This window comes from Podarcis vaucheri, assembly GCF_965113315.1.
Source record: "Podarcis vaucheri genome assembly, chromosome: 1".
Taxonomy (NCBI): domain Eukaryota; kingdom Metazoa; phylum Chordata; class Lepidosauria; order Squamata; family Lacertidae; genus Podarcis; species Podarcis vaucheri.
Window position 1 is genome coordinate 81404955 of NC_138759.1, and position 18068 is coordinate 81423022.

The 18068-nt window shown below is 40.9% G+C and overlaps 1 protein-coding gene across 6 annotated transcripts in view; it reads left to right on the forward strand.

The window, feature by feature from the left end:
* The window catches only part of SIGIRR (single Ig and TIR domain containing), a 36631-nt gene that overhangs the window by 5056 nt on the left and 13507 nt on the right, over nucleotides 1-18068 (forward strand). For 3 of the 6 annotated variants that reach the window (XM_082191477.1, XM_082191473.1, XM_082191476.1), the window contains exons 2-5: nucleotides 3248-3371; nucleotides 12900-13247; nucleotides 15217-15406; nucleotides 16403-16533. In XM_082191477.1, the coding sequence (XP_082047603.1) occupies nucleotides 3272-3371; nucleotides 12900-13247; nucleotides 15217-15406; nucleotides 16403-16533 (769 nt within the window). In that variant the 5' untranslated portion in view covers nucleotides 3248-3271. Of the gene's footprint in view, nucleotides 1-411; nucleotides 580-3247; nucleotides 3372-12899; nucleotides 13248-15216; nucleotides 15407-16402; nucleotides 16534-18068 lie in introns of all 6 variants that reach the window. The other 3 variants (XM_082191475.1, XM_082191474.1, XM_082191478.1) reach the window with 3 other exon arrangements.

Sequence of the window (18068 nt, forward strand, 5' to 3'; positions counted from 1 at the left end):
TTTAATTTGTGTTCATTAAAAAAGTGTAGGCGCACAATCTAGCCAATGTTTGAGATGTTTTTAACAACACAAACTTACACATATACTCAGAAGCAAGTAACTTTGCTCAGTGGGGCTTAATTCCTGGTAAGTGCACAGATGATTGCAGCTAGGACCTCCTTATACTTGGTGGGACAGTGCTGAGTATACATTTAGGCTTGCCACATGAACCTTTTGTTCCTTATTGAAACTAATGGGACTCAGATGTGCTTAACCTTGGCTGGGTGTGATTAGTTTTTTGTTAGACGACTATACTGTTGCTTCTGAGCTTTAAAAAAATCCTAAAATAGAATATCATTACTAGATCATATTGGATATCTTGGACATTTTATACAGAAGCTCTTGTTGTAAAACTGAATTTTAATTTATTAGCTACAAAATGAATAATTGGAAGGAAGTGGACATGTTTGGAAGATGATTGATTGCTGGGGATACTGTGGAGCTGAAATTGTACGGCTTGGTTTCTAGGGCAACAGGTTTCACTGCAGCTGTTCAGAAAAGAATGAAGCCATGCGTAAGGGAGAAGTCTATAATCTGTTGGTAAGATTCTACCCTAATTTCATGATTGCTTTGGACTGTCCAGGCAAATTAAAGCAACATTTGTTAAGAATTCAAGATACATTATAACTAATAAGCTATGCATCTCTGATGTTCCCTGAAATGCATCATTTTGAGCTTCTTGGGGACAATGCTGCAGCATCACATGGACAGAACAGATGAAAATAATTTTTGTGACTTGAAGAACCAGATTTTATGGGCCAATATACTTAGGTTACAAAACATTTGGGCCAAAATGTATAAACCATAATAAAATATCTCCCCATTCTGCTCAAGCTTGTAAGGCTTGTACTCTACCATCAAGCTGCTTTTCAGATGTAGTTAGTTAGACTGAATATCGCTCTTCCCATTGCACTAAATGAGAAACATAGTATTCAGAGCAAAAACCTGATCTTGTTGTCTCCCGTGGAAGGCAACTAGGAATCACAAGGAGTACCATGCTGGGTCATAATTGTGCAGCAATTATAGCATCAGTGCAGTGCAGCAAAATACTCAGGATGTACCAACGCAACACTCTGGAGTTGCTCTGTGTGAGGTCTTGCAAAAGTCAGATATGTGGAGTGTGGAGGAGTGTGATGCCACTCTGCAAAATCCTTGAATCAGGAGACCTCCCGCCTTAGTACTGTTACCAGTGTTGTGACCACAAACCATATAAATTAGTCAAATGTGACCATTACTGTAAAGCACTTTGCATGTTGAAAGTACTATGTAAATTATAAATAACTAATTTAAAAATGAAAATTGGATGACAGAGCCTGTAATTCAGAGCCTTCCTAGGGCATAGGCAAAGACACCAGTTGTGCAGTGATAAAACTGGAAACTGCCACACGCTCCATCTCATACTAGTACCCATGCCCATGGGCAACACAGAGCAGATGGGACAGAGGAAAGGGAACAGGAAGTGCAGTGGATGGAACCCCAAACAGTGGGTGTCTGCTTTGTAAATGTTGCCCTACTTGGAGCACAGCAATTCTGTTCAAGGCCTGTCCCCATCTATCAGGGCGAGCTGGTGTGCCTCAGGTGATAGTGCCTGTGGTATCTGAGAGGATGGTGAAAGAAATGTGTGCATCAGTAGAATTTTGTACTAAAATCTATGTGTCTACAAGACAAGACTTTGTGGCAATACTTGATATACAGTATTTCCTGTTTGTGAGCATTCTTGCCCTGTGTGTGAAGGGTGATATGCAAATGCCATAAACAAAGGGCTGTAATGTGTCAGCTATTTAGTTTAGTATTATATTGTTACCACCATTGTATGGATTTGTCATTTGCATTTTCTGTTCTTGGAAAATGTATTAAGCCATTTTTGTCTCTTTTGGAAGTTACCGTATTTTTTGCTCTGTAAGACTCACTTTTTCCCTCCTAAAAAGTAAGGGGAAATGTGTGTGCGTCTTATGGAGCGAATGCAGGCTGCACAGCTATCCCAGAAGCCAGAACAACAAGAGGGATTGCTGCTTTCACTGCGCAGCCATCCCTCTTGCTGTTCTGGCTTCTGAGATTCATAATATTTTTTTTCTTGTTTTCCTCCTCCAAAAACTAGGTGTGTCTTGTGGTCTGGTGCGTCTTATAGAGCGAAAAATATGGTACTTGACATAGATCAGGTACCTCTTACTGTTACACACTAAAAACTTGCCTGCCATTCATATAGTCATTGTGGTTAAGGATTACTTGCTTATATGGGCAGCAGCTTTGATCAGCTAATAATTCCGAATACAACTTTGGGGAGCCTAGTGGTTATTCCATGTTTCATGTTTAGGTTTCTGAAAGCTTCTCTGTAATTGGAGAGTTGTTCCTCTTTTATGCATTTTCTTTCACATCTGAACTGTATATTAGCTGCACTTCATGATCAGAATTATGAGTAGCCCTGAGTGTGTATTTTATGCTACATTTAAAAAGAAAACAGCAGCACATCTTTTACAGATTAAAAAAGAGAATTCAGCTCTACTAGTATTGTTTTTCAGTTCAGTAATAGAACTTACACACATGGTGTAGCCTGTCAGGTTTGATCTTGTCTTGAGATCTAACATTTTCCCTTTGCCTGAAAGCAGGCCTCCTTGGTGTATTTTCCTTGTTTACTCCTTAGGGGGGTTCTTGTTTACTCCTTGGGGCATTTTCATGTTTATAGTCCACAGCAGTCTTTGCCAGGATCCAGGATAACCGGCTGGCTTAGTGCCACAGAGCGGCAATCCTCACAGCTGCAGAGCTTTTGAGCAACCTGCCTCCTGGCTCTTTACTGAGCAAACTCTTGGTCGGCTGTTTTGCTGCCAACACGCTGGGTGGGTTTGTTGATTTTAAGAGTCCAGGTTTCATTTTCTCCTTGTATGCAGGTGGAAAGGTGGGTGGAGCAATGATAGCAGGTGGGAGGAACTGGCTGTCCCGAGTGCAGGCCTGGAAGATTGTGATTGGGGGTGGAGAATAGAACAAGTCATTTAAGGAGGACATGGAATGAACAAAAAAAAAAAAAAAGCAGAGGGAGATACTTAACTGGCAAAGCCAGTCTGTTGGCCAGTCATGTGATTAACATGGCTACGATCAGGGAGTGCACAGCAAGGACACACAAGGAGTCTCAGGATTTGAAGGTGGCTGCCTGAATCTCAAAGAGGGAAGTCCATAAAGGTAATTATTTCCCCTGTGCTTTTCCATTTTGTAGGATGCTGCTTGTGAATAAGCTAAAATGACTGTGAAATTGCTCTCTCTTCTGCCTGTGCCATCTGTGCTCTTGGCTTTCTGCCTTGCCACAAGGAGTGAGCAGGAAAGGACAGCAGCTTTACAAGGTGAGACTAAAAGAAAAAGTTGTCCTGGTGTGGTTTGTGTGTTTTATGAATATATGTAGGCTTGTGGTACTTAGCAATTAAGGCAGTCTGACCCACTGTTTTTTCTTCTCTGTGCCCTTCTTGCTTGACCTGATCAGGCCTCCTGCCTTTACAGTCACGTGTGCTTCAACCACTAATCTCTCTTCTGTGTTTGGATATCTCTTTCTGGAAGAGACACACTTTATTTATGAGACAATATGAGTATTTTGAGAGAAGATTTGAAACTTCTTACATGGCAGGCCTATTTCCATTGTTGTTTCTGTTTGGCACAGTGGCCTTTCCTAGGCCTTGCTTCCCAATTTGAAATTAGTTTTCCATTGTTGTTTTTTGGTCAGTGAGATTTGTGTGCGTGCGTGTGTTTGTATTTAACACTTGCTATCTGATCATAGGGGTGTCCTATGTTTTCCATTTGTTCTTGAGGCCTCATTGAATTCCATTTTCCCATGACACACATTGCCTCATTGAATTCCATTTTCCCATGACACACATTGCCAGGTTCCTGTAGGCTTCACATCAGCTCACTGATGCTTGATATGGCTGGCTTCTGTCCTGTGAGGGCTTTTCAGTAGTCAACATTTGTCTATCCATCATTCTCTTTGCCTTCTGCTTAACATTTGCTGTAGGGGTGCATGGAGCTTTAGGAGAGAATGAAAAGTGCATCCACTGTTCTTCTGACCTTTATAATCCAGTCTTACTCTGGCCTCTGCCCATGCTGGCCCTGCAGCCAGTGGCAAAGCATACAGGAACTTTGGAGAAAAAAATGGGCTATTCTTCTCTGGGAACACAGGATGCTGGCTAGTCAGTTGCATTCTAAGGGGTGGCTTAGTACAGCAACATAGTCATCCTATTGGCTGATCAAATCCTAAGTTTATCTGCTGACCAGCTATGTGGTGTTTATTTGTTTTCTGTTTTTCATTTGCATTACTCTTGGCTGCCTTGGACATATGTAGAAGGAAGTGGAATACAGTTTTTTAAAAAGAAATTAATTAGTAGTGGCCAACTTGTAGGGATCTTCAAAATATGTGAGTGTGCTACTCTATATTGCATTACAGTACCTGTGCAAACCTGTGTGTGTTAGGCTTCCAGTGGCTTTCCCTCTAGTTTTCTAATCTCTGGAGTAGGTGTCATTGCAGTGCTGAAGAGACAGGCAAGAATATACATTTGATTTTGCCTTAGTCGGGCCTATAAATCCTTAGTTTCTAGTCCAGAAGTGCCATAGACTCATTCTGCCTTTGCCACTGTGATGTTTGTGCCACAGCTGATTACTATGGGGTTAAATTTAGTATGTGGTGGGGCAATGAAACACTAGGTTAGCCATACATGGAACTGACACATTTATTCCCATAATTAGTGTTTTCAAATGACCATATAAATAAATAGTTGAACTGTCGTTGTAGGAAGTGAGCAGATTTATCTCTGGAGTGTCACAGATATCTGCATACAAGATTTTTACTTCCTTATGATTTATTTTTGATGTGGCTCACAAAATGATCAGGCAGTGCACGATGAAGAAACTCTACTGTGATCCTTCTAGATTTAACTTGCTATCCCTATGTATTGGTAAAATAGCTTTGTTAGTACAGAGATGAAGTACTCTTTCGTAACACATCCTACTACAAAGGTAAGGATGCTAACCTTCCATTTCCATCGATTGACAATGGGGACACAACCTGCATCTCTTATTAAGTTGTATGCTTAAATAGGGTTGTGTTGGTATCCGTCTGTCTTGGGAGACAATAGACGAGTGTGACTTTGGGAGTGAAGTCAAGCTGTTGGAGAGTTACAGTGTCTGCAGTGGTTCCAGAAACATATACAGGAGAGATATGTTTTCTTGCAGGTGGTGCAGAAGAAGGCATCTGGTTTTGCTGCTAAAGTTACACCATGGTGTTTCTTTTTTCTGCGCTCATACCAGTGATCATTCCTCTGGTTACTGACTGACTGTCTCCAGACACTGTGATTGCCTGCAAACGGTTCCCACATGGTGGGGTTAATGTTGCCAGCCTTCATATCACATTTGCAGACATCTTTGTAACACAGTTAGTCTGCCAACAGACCTAGTTTACTATTATTTTTTAAATTTATATACTACTCTTCATCCAAAGACAATAGGCCAGCTTACAACATAAAAACACAAAATACACAGCATAATAATAATAATACCCCCTTCTGTTATTCATTCATTTATCCCATACTTCCAGTGCATTTCCCCATGACTTTCCAAACCGCAGAAAGCCTGATTCTTTTTTAAAGTGGATTTGTTGAGCTAGTCAACAGAGCCTTTCAATCCAATTTAACGGCTCAGACCTAAGTTTCCGATGTGCTCTTGAATCCCACTTACAAAATAGTGACTGTCTGGAGGCACCCTTAGGCAATTTATGCTTGCCTAATTGAAACAGCAACATAAGATGATGTGGGGTGCAACATTTTGATGTTTTTAGAGGCATTTTTCTTCTTCTGAAATATGATTTGTCTCTTAAATTCCCTCTGAGTATCCATCATGAGTAGTGCAGAAATCTTTATACATGTTGCCCAAGACGATAAAAGATACAATATTGCCTTGGTCTAACCTCTTAAAACAATGGCTATTTTAATTTTCTGCCTCATAGAGGGAGTCTTAAAGCTATAAGTTGGTTAGAAATTGAGATAATCCTTATCTTTCTCTGCCCCTCCCAGTTATATGGGTTTGTGTGTGCCTGCTGTGATCCTGGGAAAAGAACTGGCAAAGTCAATACGATAACATTCCTGTCTGTAGGACCAATAAATAAGCCATAATCTTTGAGTTTTACATAGAGGTGCCTTTTCAGTTATTACTGTTGCAACAGACCAACCTAATCTGCTTTTATTGATAATGCTTTTGTATAAATTGACCACACCTTGCAAAGAAGCAAACTGGCTAGAAAATGTGTATGTCATGGTGGGGGGAGTGAGAGAGTGAGCTTGGGAGTTTGCTCAGCCAGTAATAGGTGTCAGTATCTTCAAAGGGATGCGGGTGGCGCTGTGGGTAAAAGCCTCAGCGCCTAGGGCTTGCCGATTGAAAGGTCGGCAGTTTGAATCCCCGCGGCAGGGTGCGCTCCCGTTGCTCGGTCCTAGCGCCTGCCAACCTAGCAGTTTGAAAGCACCCCCTGGTGCAAGTAGATAAATAGGGACCGCTTATAAGCGGGAAGGTAAACGGCGTTTCCGTGTGCGGCTCTGGCTCGCCAGAGCAGCGATGTCACGCTGGCCATGTGACCCGGAAGTGTCTCCGGACAGCGCTGGCCCCTGGCCTCTTGAGTGAGATGGGCGCACAACCCTAGAGTCTGGCAAGACTGGCCCGTACGGGCAGGGGTACCTTTACCTTTACCTTTTTATCTTCAAGGTATGCTGTTTGTTGTGACATTTCTTTGTGTCTTCTCTGTATACTGGGAGAACCCTTGAGTGCCTCCCAGACCATTTACAGACACATTTACACAGTTTTCTTTTCATTTAGCGCTATATTTGTGTTAGCCTTTGCAAAGGGATAGCCATGCTGACATTCACTTATAGAAACAGGACTGAATGTGTACTCCAGTGCAAGCCTGGTTGGGACAAAATGCCAAATTGTGGTTTGTTTAAAATAAAGAAAGGAGGAAGGAAATGGATCTGTGTGGCTCATACTTATGCTGCCAACCCATGCTTGGGCATTATGTCTGAACCAGTCCTAGGGGTCTGACAACAAATTAAAATTATTTGAGGCCATTTACACTGCACCTTAGTTTTGCTTTAACCACATTATTCTGTGCAGTTTTGCAGGGAAGCATTTTGCACAGCAGTTACTGGTTTTAAGTTTATTGTGGCAATTACATAATGAAGGAGATAATTGATTCTCCCTTCCAGACTCTTTATGATGATGTGAAACCAGTTTACCATCTTGCAGGGATGCACGCTTTGTTGTTTGTAGGTTGAAGCCTGCCATATTTTTTAATGAAATAGGTGATGTTTAGGGTTGTTATAACTGCCCTGAGGCATTTTGCTGCCTGAGAGGGACAGGATGACTTCCCCACTCCCCTTCCATGTACAGAAGCTGACTCTGGCAACGAGACAGCATCCTTCACCACACCTGAAGGCATCAGCATGCCCAGGACAGGCCATATGGCACATAGAGTTCTGTCTTTCAACACTTCGTTACTCCTCGCCCTAATTGGGTCATTGCCAACACGGATAGATGCTGCTGTGCAGCAGCATGTGTTGCATGGGCATGTGCTAAAGTTTCTGGACTGTGTGGCTTATGCTGGTTGCCTCTTTGCAATGCATACTTCTTCAGTCTGGGGCTTTCCTGTACTGTGACGTGTTGAAAGAAAGTGACTAGGTGAGACATATAGCCATACTAGGCCAGCAACAAGCAGGCTTACTGGCACAGGAGGGTAGAAATGGCCAGGAGACTTAGGAAGAACATCCAAGGTGGCGTCGTTACCACCTGAGACAATTGCCTCATTCTGTAATGATAGGGTTGCCCCTGCAAAAAGCAAAGGCTCTCCCTATCATTATTTGTTTAGTTAGCTGCCTGTGGCTTGGATCCTAGGCACAGTTTCTTGGAGGTACGTTTCAAAATTGGTAGGATTTACTTCCAAGTAATAAGATGCATAAAAGTGAGGTGCCAGATTACTACAGTTCTAGCAGATGAGTTTCCTTACTCCTTAAATTAAATATATCTACTACAGTGCAGTAGGGTATTGATTATCTGATTAAGCCCTTTAACTCATCAGAAATGTGAGGAAATAGTCGATAGAGCAGAAGACTCTTTAATCTCAGTGTCATAGATTCAAGCCCCACACTGGGCAAAAAGATTACTGCATTGCAGTGGGTTGGAGTCAGCAAACTTTTTCAGCAGGGGGCCAGTCCACTGTCCCTCAGACCTTGTGGGGAGCCGGACTATATTTTTTTTGGGGGAAAGAACAAATTCCTATGCCCCACAAATAATCCAGAGATGCATTTTAAATAAAAGGACACATTCTACTCATGTAAAAACATGCTGATTCCCAGACTGCCCACGGGCTGGATTTAGAAGGTGATTGGGCCAGATATGGCCGGATATGGCTTAGTTTGCCTACCCTTGGAGTAGATTGTCCTTGTGCTGTCTTCCAACTCTATTGTTCTATTCTCTACTGCTGCCTAAAGTGTACAATACTTTGGATTGATCCCAGGATTTGGGATGGTTGGTGTTGAAGGAGTGCTATATTTAAACATATGAAAGGGATGAAAGAATTACATTTTGTTTTGAAATGTAGAATAATGTAGTTAATATTGATTTGTGCAAAATACAAGGAATAGTGAATGCCAAAAAAGAAATGGAAATCTGTGTATTGGCTGAAATAGGCAAAATATAAGAGCAGAGGAATAAATATGGGTTTAAGGGCCCCTACCTGTTAGCTGTGCTGAAGTCTTTTTAAAAAGAGCTTATGTGTGTAGTGGATAGCGGCCATGATCTTTGATATACTTTGGGACCATAATAGCAGTATGAATAATGTAATCTTGCTTCCTGCACATTGTCTGATATACCAAATTGATATCTGAGAATCATTTACAAAATAAAAGGGACAGGTTTTTAATCTCATAGTTGCATACTAGAAGATAGAAGGAGCTGCCTTTGTATTTTTAAGTCTAATATCCCAGTCTTGGGATGCAGAACATACAATGCTCTATTATACATGTATATGCTTGGACAGGTAGTCTCAATTTAAAGGGATACTGTATATGTGCATTTTGAGCACACAGCATGAAATGGATGCTTTCATGGTGTAGTGAGGAGTGGAGTGTACATTTCTCTAGAACAGATCCCTTCTCACAGACCAAGCATGCCAGGACTAAGGTCTGACTAGTGGTAGTAGTAGTGGCAGTAGTAACAGGATTAAGAATAAAGGGCTGACCTCTCAGCAAAGATTGAGTGAAAGCAGATACCATACAGGCCCCAGCATAAGCTGCTCCTCCTGCTCTGCCCTCTGAATGAAACAGAAGTAAAAAAGAGACTTCAGATAATTTAAACTGGAAACGATAATAATTTTTGAAGAGAGCTGAAATTTCCTTATGTGTGTGCTTCTTCTGTTTTGCTGGTCAAACATGTTTGGCAGGTTTTTAATCAATACAGAAACCTGTTTACCAGAGGTCAAAATGGAATGAGTAGTTGTCTTACTTCCAAACCAATTTTTGCTCTCCAGTCCCAGTGAATCCCATCCATTTCCTCTAGACTTCCTGCAAACACAATGAAGATTGTAGGATGTTTGAGTGAAGGGAACACACAAACATTCCTTGTAAAATAATGCAGCATAAGCAGGAGCTGAAGCAGGAAGGAGATACTGTGCAGCAAACTGCAGCCACAAAGTGCCCCTGACACAAATGATTCAATCTCTTTAGCATTTATAAATACATTGTGGAGTCAGAAATCTTTGGCGATCACTCGTAGCTGAGTAAGATCATCTTCCATAAACACGGTTTTAACAATGAGTCCGTAAGTGACTGTCAAGGCCAATTCTGGATCCATACGGCCTTCCACAGTGGGGACATTGGTTTCCAGGCGGGAGTTGATCACGGTGTGGATTTGCCAAGCATGCCTTCCTCTTAGCACGTTTCTCCCTTGCTTCCTGAGTTTGAATGTCTTCAAAGCCCATGACACCTTTGGTAAAAGCTGTTCTCCAACTGGAGCGCTCGCAGGCCAGTGTTTCCCAGTTGTCAGTGTTTATACTACATTTTTTTAGATTTACCTCAAGACAGTCTTTAAACCTCTTTTGTTGACCAGGAGTCAGAAATATTTGACCAGTACAACAGTGCACTGGCTTGAGTAACTTCTCAGAAAATGTGATATTCTTGTAGCAAAAGCACTACCTGTGCAAAAAGCATGAGGGATGATAGTGGAAACGGCCCTGAATTAAGCTGCATGGTAAGTGTATCCTGTTGTGACAAAATCCATTTGTAAATCAGCATTCAGTATGTGAAATATTTGTGAAAGGACCCTATGAGAATTAGCACCCTCTGAGATAAGTCTTTGGTTGCATCTTAATGCTGGGATCCATACCTGCCGTTTACTCCCTCCCACTATCTGATGGTTGGGTGTGTGCTTAACAGCTCCTGTGTGTAAGCAAAAAGAGCAGCATTTCTTTCTTCAGTTTCTTCCTGATCGGGTATGGGAATGTTTGTCTAGCAGACAAAGGCAACATATTATGCATACTTGAAGGGACCCAGCCCAGTCACAGTAAGGTGTTGTTGTTTTATTCATAGTTTATGGATAGAAGGATGAAATAATGAAATGAAATTCTGTGGCAGTACTACTCTGGCAGTTCTTTGTAGAATAATTATGGTCATGATAGAACAGACAAGAGCAATAAAAGATGTGTAGGATTAGGCTACATGTATTCAGATGCTGAGCAGTGGGCTTTACTCCCTTGTAAGGTATAGAACTGCAATCCTATGTTACTTTTGTGTTAGCAAAAAAAGAAGCCATTCATATACGAAGCAATTCAGTTTCCACCTGGGAAATTTCATTCATATAACTTTAACAACAGCTGCAACAATGATGATAATGCCGTAATGCTTATTTGGAGTGTTTTCAGGACAAAGCATCACAGTAGTCAGTGGCACTTTAACAACTGTGTTTGCATCTACTAAAGTTATTGCCATTTCTGCCAGAACCATCATAGTTGTGAACAATTCATTGTATATATAGGACTGCTGTCCCACCAACAGTGAAAACCTTTGATAATGGAAGTGCTCACTTGAATATGAGTTCTCACTTGACGTTCTGCCAGCAGTGGCATTAACTTTAGTAGAGTTGCGTATTTAGGCAAGGTAAAGGTTAAGGACCCCTGGATGGTTAAGTTCAGTCAAAGGCAACTTTGGGGTGCGGTTCTCATCTTGCTTCAGGCCTAGGGAACCGGCGTTTGTCCACAGACAGCTTTCCGGGTCATGAGGTCAGCATGACTAAACCGCTTCTGGCACAATAGGACACCGTGACGAGTGCCATAGCACAGGGAACTGCCATTTACCTTCCTGCCACAGCAGTACCTAATTGTCTACTTGCACTGGTATATTTCCGTACTGCTAGGTTGTCAGGAGCTGGAACAGAGCAATGGGAGCTCACCCCATCGCGTGGACTCAAACCGCTGACCTTCCGATTGGCAAGCCCAAGGGGCTCAGTGGTTTAGACCACAGCGCCACCTGTTCCCTATAGTTGCATATTTATGCCTACTGTTACACCAACAGTGGTAGTCAAGAACCATTGGGTGCCTCCAGAATAGTCCATCAACAGGCAACCAGAGCCCTTGAAGTTGGGTTTGAATCTCTGGTTGCTTATAGCATACAAACAACACATAAAAAGGTCTCAAATACATAAGTTACTCTTAACTGAGAACTGCATGAGAAAATTATGTTCCATGTGCTACATCACTTGGCAAGTAGAGCGCAATGTGGAATAAATTCCCATTTAAATTTATCTGCTAACTTGAGGGAGACTATTTTAGAACTGGTACATAGATGGTACTTAGGTCATTTAACTATCATATGTGATGGCCATGTGTGCAAAATGAATTTTACTTGGAAGTCACCCCACACCAAAATAGTATTGATCAGTCAGACATGATTTATGCTTTGTACTTCTGGACATTTCTGAAAATGATTATTATTCTTACAAAGACTTATCAACTTTTGTTTGTAGCAGCTAAACTGGATATGTCTGAGCACTGGAAAAGATACAGAACCTCTATCTATTTCTCAATGGTATCAAATAAGGTGGAGGTTCACTGTCATGGACAAACAAGTGCATCCATTTCATGTACTTCATTGTTCCAGTTCCAGTTCATATCAAATACTAACAAGTATACAGACATGCAACTTTTTGCTCAGCAAAATGTACTGTGTTGTACAGGTTTTTTTTGAAGGTTGATTGCTTTTCCTTTGAACTTGTAGCTCTGAAGCACTTATTATAATTATAGTATCTTTTTAAAAAAAAGTTTCCAGGTGTGCAAATGGCCAGTGAATACCACCAATGCTTTTTTAAAATACATTAGCAGTATTTGGTTGGCTAGGTTTCCCCCCTGTTCTTTCCTTTTTCTATAGTGCTTGCTTCAGTGCATTGCCTCTCCTAGCATTTTTGTGTGTGGTGTGTGTGTTATGAGGAGGGTTGTTGAATGTGATCATTGTGTTAATGCCCTTATTATCAATTTGTTCTCTGTTCATTATAAATAAGGAATCTATGGCATAGATAGAGTTCTAGTTAGAATCACATAGTTAGCTGATCTTGTTATCAGGATGATAAATATTTATCTCTCTTCTCTATAGTAAATTCACTTTAAACAGTCTTTCAGGAGCCATCACATGGTATGCATATTAAAAGTAAGTTCAGCCAGGGGGGCAGTGTCTATGACCTGGTTGGGCATGAATGACTTGGTTGCTGTTGGAGTTGCGTATTCTGTGCTTGCTGTAGAAATGTAGGTTGGATTAGGCATCACAGAAGTAGTTGCAATTTAACTGCTTTGCTTTATTTAGAATTCTTTTCGCTGACGGTTTCATCTAATTTATCGTGTGTGGACCCAGATCACTTCTATGATCACACCATTTGGACCCAGCAAGAACAGGTTAATCATTTGTTCTGCCCTTTGGATAACCAGAGCCTCCAGCTTCTTCAGTCTACCTCAAACTTTAGCATCCAGTGGAGCAAAAACTGTCATCTGCTTAACTTCACCGCGTTAAGCCACCTGCACAGCACACTGCAGAACACAACAACATACCTCACCTTTGAGCACGCAAATGCCAGCGATGCAGGCAACTATACCTGCACGCTCTACTTGAACGATCAGAGAAACAGCTCCTTCACTGTCCGGCTGGTCATGGCAGGTGAGTGAAAGAAGTGGGAATTTTCAAACATGCCTTTGGATCCCTAACCTAACACTGACGTCTCCTCTTGGGCCCATCCCAGGAGAAGCAGTACTGCTACTGTTTCAAGATGGGCCACTTGTCTGCCTAAGTCGGGATCCTATGTTTCTCATTAGACACATAGTAGCTGTGAAGTATCTAACTATGTAGGGCATGATTTTGTCCGTTTTCACCTAAACATAAGGTACTGATCATACTCAAATAAGTTATGGCATTAGATAAGCCCTGGGGATGTGAGCCAATTTATCAAGTGCTATGATCTAAATTATGCATTGTCAACCAGAAGTTGGCGGGTTGATGTTTGTGACTGTATGTGTGGCTGTTGCTGAAGAGGGCTTCCTTTTACCTGGGAGAAAAAGGCAGACACGGAGCTCTTTCTGAGCCCTCTCTGCATTTTATGTTATATCTAAGATGACATATAAAGGTAAAGGGACCCCTGACTGTTTGGTCCAGTCACAGATGACTCTGAGGTTTCAGCGCTCATCTCGCTTTACTGGCCGATAGAACTGTGTAAACAGATAAACCTGACGAAGGCTTCACTGTGGTGGAGACGCAGTTTAGGAGAGAGAGAAAAGACTTAATGTTTCTAAAGCTGTGATAACAAGTGATAGTACCTAAAATGTGGTGAGAGGTACCTGAAGCTACCAAGATAAGCTCACTCCGTCCCCCATTTGCTAGTTGCATTGTCAGAGTTGAAATGGGGAAAGACAGGTTTAAAAAATATATATATGCTGAGATTAAAAAAATTAGCAGACTTGTTGGGACAGATAAGTGTGTTTTTGTCTCTGCTTAATCTTTTATAGTGCACTTAAACTAGGATGGATCATCATTTTGGAGTACTTCATTATGCTATTAGAAACATAAATTAGCTAAAGATGGTCAGAGGGAGATCATACGTCATTTGAGCTGAAATCCTGCACACACATCCTGAGACCTGGAAGTCAGGCTTGCTAGACACTGTAGATCTTATTTCTGAGAAGATTTGTATAGGATTGTACTCTTTAATTTTTTTTATTCATTAAGATAAGGATGGTAGTTGCTGGTTTCTCAGGAAGTTCTCCTGAACTGGCTAAGGACTGGATATGGGCTCTAAAAAGAACGTTTTTTGTATTGTTCTCCCTTTTAAATAAAGGTAAAGTTTGGAAATGAGTCCAATACACACAGAGGTACCTACAGAAGGGAGAGCCTTTACATTTTAAAAAATGATGGCCATGATGGCCTAGTTCTCCTTTTCAGAATTTAAGGGAATGTAAGGGAAAAGGAAATTAGGGACAAGTACCTGTGACATATTCTAGTTTTTAATGCAATGTGACATTTGCACCTTAAACACCCTATTTTCCGCAATAGGATTCAGAAAGTTCTTCATTAAAAAAACGCACGCTCACATATGCTGAAAATATTTAGCATGGATGAATGAGTTGACAGTATGAAAGACAGAGGGGGAAGAACAGCACTGTGCTGGACTCTGAACAGGCAGTGAGAATAATTAAAGTACTGGCACTAGGACTTCAAAAGTTAATAATTAATACCATATCTCATATTCAGCACTTCTGTGATGTGCATACCCCTTTATCCTGGGCATTTCTCTATTATGGGACATGACATGCTTTCCAGATAACCTGAACATTCTGTCTTTCCCACTATAGTCCTTACTGAATTTCTCATTGTTTTCTCAAGTCAAATCAGAACTGCAGAACTAGCCTTGAGAGAGAGGTTATACTCAGCAACTTGTCTAGTTAAGTCGGCGAACCCACTGTGCAAGAGAGATTGTGCTTAGGTGCAGGGTCACAGGGACAAGAGTAGCTTGACTTTCTTTGTTATGTTAGCCAGACCTAAATAGCCAATATAAGATTTGCAGTATGCAGTCTGGAAGTTCAGTGCTCTCATTGAAAAGCTCTCTTACGGTGTACTGTTTTTGTTTTCCCAACAGATATTTGCAGTGTCCTTCCTCGTTTCCTTTACCCCTCCAGCAATCTGACTTTGCAACGTGATTTGGGAAGCCAGTTTACACTGAACTGCACTGTGCAGCTGCCCTACACGAAAAGCTGTGATTTTGGCCTTTATTGGATGAAAGATGACCAGTTGCTAGACAACGAGACCTATGCTTCTTCAACTCATTGGTAAGAAGGCTTTTATGTATAATGGAAAATAAAGCTAAATTGGCTGTATAAACTAGAAACAAAAGAGAGAGAAACAAATTAAAATAGTGTCTCCCAGACTCTGAAGATAATGGTGGATCTTTAAGGGCTTATGTATACTATCAACCTTATAGGTTTGTGGAATAGGGGCAGTAGTGTAATATATATAGTTCATTGGGAGGAAATATCTTTGCAGTAGCAGGGGGAGATTGAGTGAGAGTGGGAGATTGTGTTTCTGTTAAAAAGAAAATTGTACACTTAAGCCCTGGAGAAGGGCTTAAGACAATGCTCTATGTATCAGTCTTCATTGGGGAGGCAGAGGGAGAGGAAGATGACCCTTTCAGATGTTTGTGGCTTCAGAACAAATATGGTTTCATGAACACCCCTTTTATTTTAGTGTTCCCACTGCAGGGGACTTGTGTTGTGTTGTACGTTATCAGTGGTGTCATGGATATGTTCTACTAGGTTACTGGGAACTCATGTAATATTTTGTACATCACTCAATAATGGCATGGAGGCTGTAGCTGGGAGAAGAAAAATTGACATTTCACTAGTAAGAAAAAATGCACTTTAAGCAATAGGACATTGCTATTATAGTTCCACAAAAGAAGTACTTTTATATAAGACAGTGGGATCCCATACAACAACTAAGCGACCACAATTAATCCAGTGCTTTAAAAGAACAAGAAAAAAGATGATTTTGAAAGTCCCCAAATTTCTACTAGTTTTTGTGGAAGAAAAGGTTTTCAAAGGCCAACATGATAAAATAGTGACAGTATTTCCAGATCATAGATACTCAAATGGACACTCTTGTTACCAACTCACAGTTCATTCCTTGTCCAAATTTAATGTTTGGTATAATCCAAGATTCATAGGGTGGAGCCCTCTGAGTTTCCTTCCTGTCCGGTTCTGACTGAAATTTCCTAGTGTTTGTTTTCCATCAGTGCTAACCTAAATCATCTTCTATTTGCACCCCAGGTTCAATGACAATAAATCAGAGATATTCATCTCCAGCACTTTGGATATGAATGTAACAACAGATGAAATTTATGGAGCATTTACCTGCTTGGTTAGAAACAGTACAGCAGTTTTCACACTGCAAAAATCAGGTAGCATTTCTTTGTACTTCATACCATGTGCATTTGGGTGTGGGCCGGTACTCCATTTGAAGGTTGTTATCTTTATTAAGTTGTTCAAAAAAGATACTGCTACTCACTAACTGTATTCCATAGTAGAATTCCCATGAGTATTTCTGAAATGAGAGTTGGAGATACTTTTTTTTTAAAGAGTTGTCAGACTACTCTGAAAACACACTTATGGCATTCAATCCAAATGTAAATTTCCCTTTCAGAGTTGACCTCTGAAAACTGATAGATAAGAATATGGCTGTGTACAGCATTGATTGGCTGATGCCTTTGAAGTCTCTCTCTCTCTCTCTCTCTCTCTCTCTCTCACACACACACACACACACACACATATCTTTGACCCCACCCCAGAGCAGTTCTGCACTTTGGTTAACAAGATGACAAATAAACATGAATGAAATACTTTAAACTCTTTTTAATTTAATTATCTTTAGAAGGGCTTCTTATCTGAAGCTTGATGGGAGGGGCAAGTGTGATAACTGAGCTTGCATTTGCTTTGTACATTTGTCATTAAAATGGCAGAACTAGATAAATCTGAGATTGTGCAGCAGCTGAGGAATTGAATGTGATTTATATTCTGTCTGCCTCCTCTTGAGACTCAAGTAGCCTAAGTGTTTTGGATTACATTTTCTAATTACAGTCTAGAAATCATCCATGGCTCAGCATCATTATTTCATTTCTCCATTGGTGTATGTGAGATGCTAAGGGCCATTTCACACATTATGTGTGTGTCTTGGAATGGAACAGTGTGTGTGTGTAAAAGAAACTACATCCTTGGGTCCAATGTACAGGATTCAGTATGGTCTATTGAGGATGTGGGTAGCATGGAATCTGGTCAGAGTTTGACCCACAGTGAGTTTATAGAGGTGTGACAGCTTCACTATACATTCAGTTTATAATTCAGTCCACATTTTTCACTTTGTAGTGCCACTGTTCAGATGACTCTTGGCATGTATGCAAAGGCAAATGTGTTTTTTGGGGGAAGAAACATAGTTTTGAACTAAGATGGCTTCAAAATTCTGAAGTATTGTATGACCCTCTGAGAATTTATGAAGTGGGTATCTCAGCTTGGCTTTCCTTCTTTTAGGAAGAAGCAAGACTTAATTTTCTATATAGAAACTAACTGTTCTCATTTAAAAAATATAGTAATTTACTTTAGCCCATGCATGGCCATCTGATAGACTGAAGTCTAGCTGGGGTGATAAGAGTATTTGCTTTTATGCTGTATCTAGATGCCTTCCTTTTCTTTTGAATAGGTTTCCCCAGTTTTATCTTGGAATTCAAGAAACTCAGCTGAGCCTGCCTGATCCTCTTCTTAGACTTTAAAAGATGTTTTTGCTCTAGCTGGTAGTAGGGTTTCTAAAAAGGGCTTTGAACCAGACTTAACATGTCTCTAGAGGAGTTTAATATAAAGACAGCCTTTTGTGCCCTCAGTATTGCTCCATGCTGGCTTTAGGGTCTCAGTTTACAAGAGCAATTTTATGATGGCGTCATCAGTG